The sequence below is a fragment of the Sinohyriopsis cumingii genome, chromosome 17 (assembly GCF_028554795.1).
Source record: "Sinohyriopsis cumingii isolate HCF-2022 chromosome 17, ASM2855479v2, whole genome shotgun sequence".
In the NCBI taxonomy this organism is placed as follows: domain Eukaryota; kingdom Metazoa; phylum Mollusca; class Bivalvia; order Unionida; family Unionidae; genus Sinohyriopsis; species Sinohyriopsis cumingii.
Genome location: NC_142977.1, coordinates 40,218,066 through 40,230,945, shown reverse-complemented (window position 1 = coordinate 40,230,945; position 12,880 = coordinate 40,218,066). Strand labels below are relative to the sequence as shown.

Here is a 12,880-nt window from a genome sequence, read left to right as displayed (position 1 = left end):
AGTAGTTAACTGCGATGTAACATATACTCCACTGTTCTGCCGGCCATGGAGTGAGTAGTTAACTGCGATGTAACATATACTCCACTGTTCTGCAGGCCATGGAGTGAGTAATTAACTGTGATGAAACATATACTCCACTGTTCTGCAGGCCATGGAGTGAGTAGTAAACTGCAATGAAACATATACTCCACTGTTCTGCAAGCCATGGAGTGAGTAGTTAACTGCGATGTAACATATACTCCACTGTTCTGCCGGCCATGGAGTGAGTAGTTAACTGCGATGTAACATATACTCCACTGTTCTGCAGGCCATGGAGTGAGTAGTTAACTACAATATAACATATACTCCACTGTTCTGCAAGCCATGGAGTGGGTAGTTAACTGCGATGTAACATATACTCCACTGTTCTGCCGGCCATGGAGTGAGTAGTTAACTGCGATGTAACATATACTCCACTGTTCTGCCGGCCATGGAGTGAGTAGTTAACTGCGATGTAACATATACTCCACTGTTCTGCCGGCCATGGAGTGAGTAGTAAACTGCAATGAAACATATACTCCACTGTTCTGTTGGCCATGGAGTGATTAGTTAACTGCAATGAAACATATTCTCCACTGTTCTGCAGGCCATGGAGTGAGTAGTTAACTGTGATGAAACATATACTCCACTGTTCTGCAGGCCATGGAGTGAGTAGTAAGCTGCAATGAAACATATACTCCACTGTTCTGCCGGCCATGGAGTGAGTAGTTAACTGCGATGTAACATATACTCCACTGTTCTGCCGGCCATGGAGTGAGTAGTTTACTGCGATGTGACATGTGCTCCACTGTTCTGCAGGCTATGGAGTGAGTAGTAAACCACATTGAAACATATTCCACTGTTCTGCAGGCCATGGAGTGAATAGTTAACTGCGATGTAACATATACTCCACTGTTCTGCCGGCCATGGAGTGAGTAGTTAACTGCGATGAAAGATATACTCCACTGTTCTGCCGGCCATGGAGTGAGTAGTTAACTGCGATGTAACATATACTCCACTGTTCTGCCGGCCATGGAGTGAGTAGTTAACTGCGATGTAACATATACTCCACTGTTCTGCCGGCCATGGAGTGAGTAGTTAACTGCAATATAACATATACTCCACTGTTCTGCAAACCATGGAGTGAGTAGTTGACTGCGATGTAACATACACTCCACTGTTCTGCAGGCCATGGAGTGAGTAGTTAACTGTGATGAAACATATACTCCACTGTTCTGCAGGCCATGGAGTGAGTAGTTAACTGCGATGTAACATATACTCCACTGTTCTGACAGCCATGGAGTGAGTAGTTAACTGCGATGTAACATATACTCCACTGTTCTGACAGCCATGGAGTGAGTAGTTAACTGCGATGTAACATATACTCCACTGTTCTGCCGGCCATGGAGTGAGTAGTAAACTGCAATGAAACATATACTCCACTGTTCTGTCGGCCATGGAGTGATTAGTTAACTGCAATGAAACATATTCTCCACTGTTCTGCAGGCCATGGAGTGAGTAGTTAACTGTGATGAAACATATACTCCACTGTTCTGCAGGCCATGGAGTGAGTAGTAAGCTGCAATGAAACATATACTCCACTGTTCTGCCAGCCATGGAGTGAGTAGTTAACTGCGATGTAACATATACTCCACTGTTCTGCCGGCCATGGAGTGAGTAGTTTACTGCGATGTGATATGTACTCCACTGTTCTGCAGGCTATGGAGTGAGTAGTAAACCACAATGAAACATATTCCACTGTTCTGCAGGCCATGGAGTGAATAGTTAACTGCGATGTAACATATACTCCACTGTTCTGCCGGCCATGGAGTGAGTAGTTAACTGCGATGTAACATATACTCCACTGTTCTGCAGGCCATGGTGTGAGTAGTTAACTGCAATGTAACATGTACTCCACTGTTCTGCAGGCCATGGTGTGAGTAGTTAACTGCAATGTAACATGTGGCCATGGAGTGAGTGCAAGTGGGTTTGACACCACACTTCTTTATAAAAGAAAACAAATGGTAATGACTGATCTGAAAAATTAATGGAAAATAATTACCATGATCATGAATTATTTGTATTGTAATGAGACTGATGATTCCAAAAGTGTCGAACAGGAAAGAAAAATCTTTTCAGCGATGTAAGAAATGATGTGAAATTTTGAATTACCCAAATTAAGAATATTATCTCAATAAAACTGCAAAGCAAGACTAAAAAACACTGCCAACTGAAATCTTTCAAGTTGATGATTAGTAATATGGAGAGCCTTATTAAATGTTTCATAATCTTTCATGAAAATGTATAATGGAGTATTTTGGCATCACCAGCCACATAATGATTAATTTTTAAACATTCATCTTAATGTTTCACTATACTAAAGCAAAGATTAGTTCCTTGGTGTCTCTCTGTCTTACAATAACAACATTATTTCCATGTTTTCAATGATGTTGAGAATATTATTGTATGACCAAGATCTTTTTCGTGAACCCCCAGAAAGTTACATTTTTATACACCACATGTGAAGAACCATCTCCATTCATATGGAAATATATTGCTCCTAATTTCAAAATTGCCCCTAATTTCAAATTGTCGCTAATTTCAAAATTACCAGTAATTAACATGGCCAATTCAATATTACATTATCTGGAAAATTGAATTGTAATGCTTATTTTATGACATCAAATTCTGTGCCATCTTTACCTGGCACTAGTCTCCAGTCCAAAGAACTTTATTCCCTCCTCCAATCAGTAATTGATAGCATATAAAATAATCTATATTAAATCAGTTGCTTTCAAAGCTGAATTGTCAGTGAATGATAGTACTTGCTGTCTGTAGATGTTATTAGCTGGCCTTCTTTCTAACATACGCACTACAATGGGCACATGCCAGCCTATATTAACAAACTCCCAATAAATCGCTGACACTCAGTTCAGTATTTTTAGCATTACTTGGTGGCAAAGATCTATGAGATTGCTTGGGCTCTGCAGAGACCCTGACAGCAGTCATTTCATACCTCATATAATAAAGGAAATGTGCATCACTTTCTCTGCCAATTAATGACCCCAACGCATGACTGTGGCAATACCACTGTACAGTAGGATACTAAGAAACTTGCGTTATCAGTAGAAGGTGAAGAAGATACCAAATGAACTGAGTTTGCTTGTACTAAAAGAAATGGAACATTAAAACCTGTATTATATGGTAGAATCTTAGATAACCTGGAGGAATTATGAAATTTGTTAGATATCTTGTTTTAAATGGATCTAAAGAAGGATTCATTGTAAATTTTGTTCACCAGTCTTAAATACAATATCTGCAGTATTCATTCAGTTTTATATTGCTAGAAAAGTTTAGGGTTACACATACATGTTTAACAATTACATTTTTGGTCAACTTTATATACTGATCAATAATAATTGATTATTCACCAAATTAGCCTTTAAATATTTCTAAAGCTATAGCAAAATAAACAGAATATTTCATAACATTAAAAAAAATTTATTATTGAACATTAAATTGAAATAATTAAAATGTTCAACAAAAACAAAATAACTTGTTCAGAAATACAGCACTCTAAGTACTTATGAAAGTTTGCTAGCCATAGGGTGACCTACTTAACAGTTTTAGTGACCAGTTAAAATTTTACATTGCCAAGCCCATATTGTTTTTAATAGCATACTTAGATCTGTCTGAGAGAGCAGTCAACAGTCATCATATGCTCAAACCTCAGGCCAGCCATTGTCTGAATCCATCTCACTGCATCATGCTGCCATGCTTCAAATTCATTGATAAAGGATCTTAACCATCATTTTTTTGAGATAGTTTAGCTTAATAAATTTTTAGTCATGTCTGTGTTTATGGTCGTTTCAATAAGGGCAATTTTCCATATTTGTCTTCATGGCCATATTTTTGAATATCTGTTACATTAACCAAGGTAAATTACACAGGTCATGACATAAGACTGGTCCATTATTGATTGCAAGCCAAACTACTCACCTATTGTTAAAACTAGGTGTCTTACAGTTGAGGAATTAAATTGCATCTTCTGATGTTCTTTTTAGCGTTAAACGTGATGTAGACTTGTACAGTGTTCCCTCTAAGGTGTATTTTTCATAACCTTGGCACAAAATTAATCACTTGCTCTGAAAATCACTTAAAGTTCATATTTGGTACATTTTCGTTGATCCATTGTGTAATGCAATCTGTATGTTTTGGGTTTTTGTATACATCATTCAGAAATTTCACCTTCAAGGACCACCAGCTCTTGTCAGAAATGTGATTTATTATATGTAGGATTTATCAGTAGGAATTGAAGGGATTTCGATGATCCTTCAATCTAATTGGATAAGGCAGACAAACCCAGTTATGTCATAAACATGATTAAACCTGTACTTTGGTAGCAATGGTGCTAACCTTATGATCAGGCAGAAACAAGGGCTTAGCACCAGAATCCAAGCAAAAAGCCTACATTGCAATAATATAATGTATAGTAAACAGCTTTAATCATGGTACACAACAAACATTCCTCTCTAAGGAGCTTGAGGCCACTGTTGGCAACTTCTGCTGACCTGCCAATCCAACAATTTTGCAGAAAAACTTATGGAAATGACCCTGAAAATACAGACTTACGGAATAACAGCACAAATTATGGAAATGTAAAATCTGAATACTGGCTTGTCCGTGTTTGGATCAAGTTTGGATGGTGGAATTGATCATGGAACGAGACTAACTTAACCAGAGTACCTCAGGAGTTTTAAGCTGCATGTATTTTGTGATGCAAAATTCCTGCATGATCAAGCCATTGCTTATTTTGTAAATGGCATCCAACAAGCAACAAGCCAGGACTGACGGGACAAAATAACTCTTAAAAAGTTTTGTGACTATGAATAATACCACAATATCTTTATGACCATATTTTAAGAATGATTAGAGCTCTATGGCTTAGCATAGCTCTTGTTTTGTATACCTTCCATAAGGTGTAGTTCATTGTGTATCCATCTATCCATATGTCCATCAATCTGTTCCCAATTTCATTTCTAGACAATGACTCACCCCCATCTGTCATTAGCAAACTTGGTATGTATCTAGTCTGCATTTAGGGTAAGGAAGAAACCTATTGATTTTTGGGTTCAAATGTTAGGGAAGTAAGGAAAACTGTTTGCATACAAAGTCTTGACTTGTTTGCGAGAGACCTTAACCAAACTTTGTAAATGGATTGCGTTTAAGAGAAGAAAGACACCTATGGATATTGGTAATCAAAGATCGTTTTCTGACGGACTTCAGGAAGGAAAATGGGTCACGTGATATAACTAAACTTTCTTGACAGCTTGCATTTTACACATAGAAGACAGTTATTGTGTTTGGGGTTTGAAGAGTCAAAGATCATAGTCAGGGAGACTTGAAGAAAAATCTTATAGCACAAAACAAGGTCACACTTTGAAGAATGGTTCACATTTTAGTCAAGACAAGCACCTGTGAGTGTTTGGGTCAGTAGGTTAAAGGTTAAGGTGACCAGACTGCATGAAGAAAATGATTTTTTTTGCAGAATAACTTGACATTATGTGCATATATTGTATCATGTATGGTTCTCTTTTCTTCCACAGCAAGAAAGATTGGAAAGAAAGGCTGCATTAGATAATATTGCAAGAGCAGCCAGATTCCACTTATCAGTCATTAAAGTGCAGAGATTCTGGAGAAAATATCAGGTGCTAAAACTTGCCAGAGAGAAGCTACACAATGTCCTTGTCATACAGGTACTCCACTACACTGCACTTCTGGCCATAAGTGTTTTCACTAAGTGTATATTAATGTCAAAAGACAGATATATATAGGACTAGAGCTTATTCCATTTGACCACTGATGACATTTGTCGATTGGCACTTAACAGAAATTCCATTGGATCACTGCCCAATCCAATCACATACAAGGTCATTACTTGTACAGCCAAATCAGTCACCTTTGTTTAAGCCATATGTTTTTCAGAAACAGGGTTTGATGCATTTAGTAAAAGGCATGAGTTTATCAGATAACATTATTTATCAGTCATGGTGTTGTTGGCACAAAAGGTTGCAAAGAAAATGTACAAATTATATATATATAAGTAAAAGTATATGTGGAGTATATATCATCTGTTACTGGGGGGAAAAAGAAAGAACAGATACATGACATTGTTGGTGCAAAATGCTCAGACAGACATGAGTGATACAGTGGTATATACTTTTCAAGGGCTTTTTGTGAAAATTCAAACAAAATGCTTTTCTTCATACCAACCTATGCAGTTAAATAGAGTAAAGTCTTCATTTTTATTAAATAAACTAAAATGAGATACATACAGATATATCAGTTTCAAAAAATAATTTTAAAAATGCATGTTTTCAAAGCCAAAATCCTTGAAGAAAAAACAGAAAGACCATAAATTTGTGTCTAGGAAGTTGTTTACAGGATTTCTTGTCTTTATTTTAAGCGCTGGATGCAAGCTAAGTTAGTTAGGTTGCATTACCTTCAGACCCTGAGCAGAATTCACAGAATCCAGTTAGCTATTCGTCGCTGGTTGCACAGGAGGAACCAGGCTGCCAGAGTTATACAGTTAGCTACCAGAAAATGGCTGACCCACAGAAGAGTCATCAAAATGCATCAAGCTGCCACAAAAGTTCAGGTACCTATAGGTTATTGTCTCACCAACAGTAAGACATAGAGGGGACTGCACAAGTTTCATTCAGAACTATGTACCACACAATCGTTATTTTATCTTGACACTGCAATATTTCTTAATGAGCACATTATAAAGTTAACACTTGGGGTAAGGAACATTTAATATCTACATCTTAAAGAAATTCTTTAAAGAATTAATAAGTACTGATCAGGTGGCATCTGTTTAAATGTTGCAACTGGTGCGGCATCAATGTTAAGATTCTACACACATATTCAGTTTTGTCAGATACAGTACAGCTCACATGTATTTTTGGAACCCTATTCATTATGGTGGGGGGACTTAATCCATGATAACACTCCATGATGGAGCAATAAATTACGTATGAATCACCACCGCTCCTTGGCATGCACGCCAGTGGCATCTACACAGCCTAGCGAATGATTGACATTACTGATTGACATTTGAACAGCCAATCATGAAGACCACCCATGGAAAACCCAATGCATCATGAGTGATTGATAATCAAACACCATTTCAGCAATCAGTGATCTTTATTGGGATCATATATATGGACAATAGAAATTGATTTGAAAAGTCCTGTATATTTCATTAATTTAGAAAACTTACATGCTGACTTGACAAGAGCCCACATTGTTGAGCTTAAATTACTTGTTCATGTTTAAACAGGGGGATAACTTTGCAATTTTCAAGAGAAGATCAACAAGGTCTCATCAAGTCAGTGCATAAATTTGTTCAGTCTTTGAATAAAAGCATAAACTTATTGCAAATGGTGTCAGCCTTTTTTGAAAATAAAGTCCTATAGTATTAGTACAGTTTTCAAGGCATTGTGATTATTTTAATATTACCTAAACTTGATTCGGCGTTATATCTATTACATAATCTTCATGCGAACTAGGAAATATGTATAATCATCTGATAAAGATTACAGGGGCTCATATCATTGCTTACAATTTACTTGTCATGCATGTACTATATAATAACTACAAGGGAGGACACTTCTCTAGTTTCTTGCATGACCTATTTAAGAATAAACGCTGTTATGTCAAGCTACATTTCGTGTAGGATAATAAATATGGTACTGATGTTTAGCTCAACAATCAACTTTGTATGCGTATCCAAAGTTTGGCTTACTATCATACATTTAAGGAATGCCAGACCATTTTCCCTCGCTACTGATCAACATGGCCATGATCGCGCCCACTTAATATGCATTTGAAATCACGCTAAATGGAATACTGTCCTCTCATTGGTTAAAAGAAAATGACGTCCTGCATTTGTTTATAACTTATTTTCAGTTAGCCAGTGAGGAGTCAGTATTCCATTCAGCATGTTTTTCTTTCATATTAAGCGGGCACGATCATGGCTATGTCAATCAGTAGCATGGGAAAATGGTCTGGCATTCCTTAAAGGTAAATACTGGAAATTATTTAAAAAAAAGATTACCAGCATAATCAATAAATGAACCTATTGTATAATGTGCATTATATACAGTTCTCTTCAACTTCTTTTTGATACTGATGTCACATTCATTGTGAAAATCATTAATAAGTACTTTAAAAAAAAATTAAGATCCTACAGTCTTCTTAAGCAAAAATGTGAAATATACAAATCAATTGCAGCATATAGTTCCTGTATCAATGACAACCACATGCATGCTAGTTTTCACTTTTACTGTAAACATTTACAGACAGTGGTTAGAGCATCCTCCTCATAAACGGGAGGTTGTGGGTTCGAACCCCCGGCCAAGTCATACCAAAGACTTATAAAAATGGTACTAACAGCTGCCTCGCTAGGCGCTCAGCATTAAGAGGTTAGTGTTAGGACTGGTCAGCCTGGTGTCAGGATAATGTGACTGAGTGGGACATCATGCTACATGTCTGTGGCATGATGCCCCAGTGCTAGACATCACTATAAACTGCCACACTGCAGACATCATAGCGATATGACTGAAAAATTGTTAAAGCTACGTTAAAAATCCTAATCACATGCATACATACAGGCAGTTAAGTAAACTAAACCCTTTACATGTGTAAAAATTGCAGACCTAATGGCAAAACATACATGTCAATTTTCTAATAGCAGCATTATCAACAGTATTTTGGTTCTGTGTTCAAGTCCAATCTTCTAGACCAATCACTGTATTCAACTAAAACTTAAGGAATGTTATCTATGACTAAACTTTCTGTCCCAATATGCATGGAATTACTGTGTAAACAGAAAACTAGATCATAACACCAGGCAAGACACTGCATTTCACTGAATTTTACTGGTCTGCAGTGTGTGTGTGTATATATATATATATATATATATATATATATATATATATATATATATATATATATATATATATTGCAGTGCATGTGGCGAGGTTACCAGGCACGGAGGAAGAGCACTAGTAAGAAGATTGTACAGGCCCGAAAGAGGTGTGAGGAGGCACGACGATCTGCAACAGAAGACAAAAAGTTGTGTAATAGGACATCTTCGGCTCTTGACTATCTTTTGAAATGCAAACATCTCTCACAGATACTGGATGCTCTTATGAACCTTGGTAAGAAGTTCTAGGTTAAATTGTTTATATTTCAACTTTTATCAAACTTTTAATTTGTTTCTGTTTTTTTGTATACCTTTTTGTCTATTTTATGTACCTGACTTAAGTTATTTCATGTTATGATTTTGTACTTCTGTCCATGCTTCTATTCTTTATTTTGTTTTTGCAGACTAACTTGAGTTCTCCACAATCTGCTATTAATACATTTTTCTAAGTAGGTTGCATTTGGAGCAAGGAAGAACCCATTGATTTGAGGCACAAATGGTCAAGGTCACAGGGATAAAAAGAGGAAAAATAACTAGTAAACTATGTTTTTTAAACCAAACTTTGCAGTTTGCTTGCATTTGAGATAAGGAGGAGATCTATTGACCTTGGGTTCTAAAGACTACAGCTCTAGGTCACAGTGACTCTGGAAAAAAATGGTTCCCAAAAAATGTTTATCACCTTCTCTGACCAAACTTTGTTGATGGCTTGCATTCAAGTCAGTGAAGATACTTATTTATTTTATAATTAGAAAATCAAAGATCACATGTACTAAAAGAAGGAAAAATTATTTCCACAAAAGTACATGGGTTATTGCATATACCAGGACTAAACATTGTTGATGGCTTGCATTTGACACATTAAAGGCACTGATTCATTTTTAGGCTTATGGTATAAGGTCAAGATTATATGGATTCCAAGTAGGATAACAGTTTTTGCAAATAAATGCATACCTTCTGGCTAGAAACCATGTCCAAACTTTGTGGGTAGCTTGCATTGAATTTAAAATTTAATTTGCACAAATCATTTTTACTATTTCAGTCTCTAGGATATTAGCCTTTGAATTATTGACTTCAAATTTGATAGGTGGCCATAATTTGAAGTCAATAAATCAAAGGCTAATATCATAGAGACTGAAATAGTTAAAATGGTTTGTGCAAATTAAAATTTGTGGATGACTTGGCATTTAAGACTTTGAAAACACCTAATTGATTTAGGATTCAAAAGGTCTAAGATCTGACCATGGAATGATATTTACCATAGAACAAGCCAAAAATGTACTGTTAAAGTACTCTTATTCTTTACTTCTTTTCCCTTTTTGCACTTCTCTCTTTTCTTCTGAAAGTTACTTTTTGAAGTTATTTTAGGTTCCATCCTTTCTGACAATCTGCTCAAAATCAGATCTCTGACAGTGATTACTTAGGTGTCATTTAAGGATTGATTGTTTTTTTATTTTTCAATTCAGTATGAACCGAAAAAATGCTGTACACAAAACTGCAACAATGAACAGTATTGAAAGAAATGTTGCACTAATTCTGAATGGATGATCATATCAAATGGGGATTTCACCAAATGTTTTCTACTGATATCTACTTTGTCTTAAGTGAAAATGTTAGATTTGAAAATCTTGTATATTAGAAATTGTTTCAACAATCAGCAGTTAAAATGAAGAAATGGTGATGTAACAAATTATATTCAGAGTTTCACTGGACACTGGGTGCCAATAACTTTGGTGTAGTGTATGGTTCCCATTGTTAGACATCATTCTTCAGACCAGGTACATCCTCGAATGTGGGAGGTCATGGGTTCGAACCCTGACCAAGTCATACAAAAGACTTCTAAAATGGTACTAGCAGATGCCTTGCTAAGCACTCAGCATTAAGAGGTTTGTTTTAGGACTAATCAGCCTGATGTCAAGATAATGAGATTGGGGGGGACATGATGCTCTTGTGCTAGACATCACTATAAACTGCCACACTGCAGACATAGTAGCGATATGATTGAAAAATTGTTAAAGCTATGTTAAAAATCCAAAACACCAGGTACCAAGTTTTGACCAACAGTCTAGAGGAAGGGATCAGTTCTTTGGTTACTCTAAAAACCACCTTCTTATCCTTGAGTGAAGCTTCTTTTGAGTCCTTTACCCTTAAAAAAAATCTTCCTCCTCATTTTAGTATTGGTGAGGAGTGAAATTCAGGCTTGTGAGTGGAAAAGGATTGTTTACGTATCAGTGACAACTATGATTCTGTGTTTCTTCTTTACCAACCATGGTTTTTAAGCAAGAATTGGCTTTGTCTGGTATATCCTGTAGTTATTGAAATCTTGTCTCAGTGTTATCTGTGGTTGGGATGATTAAGATAGATGCCTTTGCCTAGTTAGGGCTTTACAGTTTTATGTCTCAAAATCAAACAAAAGAGGAAATTGTCATATCCATCTTTCTACCTTTAAAAGGTAAATGGAGGAGGGAAAAATATTGTACCCTCTGCCACCCCCACCCCAAAAACGACACCAAAAACTAGATGTTAAGTGACTTTGCCTTTATCTTTAAAATGAACATTTATAAGGACATTGTGAAATAGATAAAATTTGCATGATTTAAAAGTGTTTGAGATGGTTTACATGGGATGTGTTACTTCAGCTACATTATAGACCTGCTTAGTGAAATGGGCAACTGTTTAATTACGTAAGCCATGTGAGTGAAGTCAGACTAACATTCGATCTCCTGTTTATAATAATTCATCGATATCTTAAAATAAATATATTTGATTCAGTCACCTTGGTAAGCAGTCTTGGTTTACTAGGATATCTTTTAAAATATTGCAGAAATTCTTGAATCTACAAAATTTAGTTTTTACAAAATGAAAACAGTTATGCTGTATAGATAACAAATTATGAATTAAAATGTAATTTTAATTTTGCACAGATGTATCAACAAAATTGTCTCCAGTGTGTTGTGAGAAGTTTGTGGAAGAGAATGCAGTACCTGTCATCTACAAACTGATTCGCAGTTGCAACCGCAGTATGCCGCACATGGAAATCATCAAGTATTCTATTGGCATTCTCCTCAACCTGTCCAAGGTACACCTTCTAAGTGTTTTTGCTCATTCTCTGTGTACATTTCTCATTCATTTTTAATTCATCATCTCAGTTTCTCTCAGAATTTTATTTCATCAGTTCCTCATTATAAAAAGGGTTTTTCAGTCCATTCAGGCACAAAAGTAGATAAATGTTTACATTTATTGTTACATGACTTTGAACAAAACGTGGGGATTATGTGACACTGCCAGTGTTGTAGATAACTCTGCCACAAGAGAGACACTTGATAGACATGGCACAAGATAGACACTTGAAACCTTTTGATATGATTGAGGATTGTTTGTACATTTTCACAACAGTTGAGAATTTTGACCCTGTCTTTGGGATGGAGAAAAGACTCTAAAGATGGTTATTCCCACCCTTATTAAAGAAGATGTTGGAATTTATAGATTTCATGAGCAGCTGATGAGGGGTTTCAACAGAAATCAGTAATTCGCAATTTTTCACTATATTTGTACAGGAGTCACTTCCAGCAAAAGAAGAATTTTCAAGAAGGTTCATTTTAAATGTTGTATCACTGAATTCCACTGGAAACAATTTATCCAAATAAGTGTAGCATCTTTTTCCATTTAATACAAATCAATCTATTTCAGAGGGCACTTGGTTTTTTACACAGTTTGGTAGCAGTCAGTGTTTGCCTGACACCCTATTCATTGTATATGTGAAAGAACCATAGATGTAAAGTCTCTTGCCTTTAATATCAATCAGGAATGGTAATCACATGCTAAGAAGGAAGCATGGAATGCTAGACTTTGGACAAATCATAATATTAAAAATTG

At 36.1% G+C, this 12,880-nt stretch overlaps 1 protein-coding gene across 1 annotated transcript in view; it reads left to right on the top strand.

Moving 5' to 3' along the window:
• Positions 1-12,880, top strand: part of LOC149778474 (uncharacterized) — a 96,521-nt gene that overhangs the window by 74,593 nt on the left and 9,048 nt on the right. The window contains exons 21-24 of the mRNA XM_089939336.1: positions 5,625-5,774; positions 6,485-6,676; positions 9,050-9,242; positions 11,929-12,083. Coding sequence (XP_089795462.1) covers positions 5,625-5,774; positions 6,485-6,676; positions 9,050-9,242; positions 11,929-12,083 — 690 coding nt within the window. The remainder of the gene's footprint in view (positions 1-5,624; positions 5,775-6,484; positions 6,677-9,049; positions 9,243-11,928; positions 12,084-12,880) is intronic.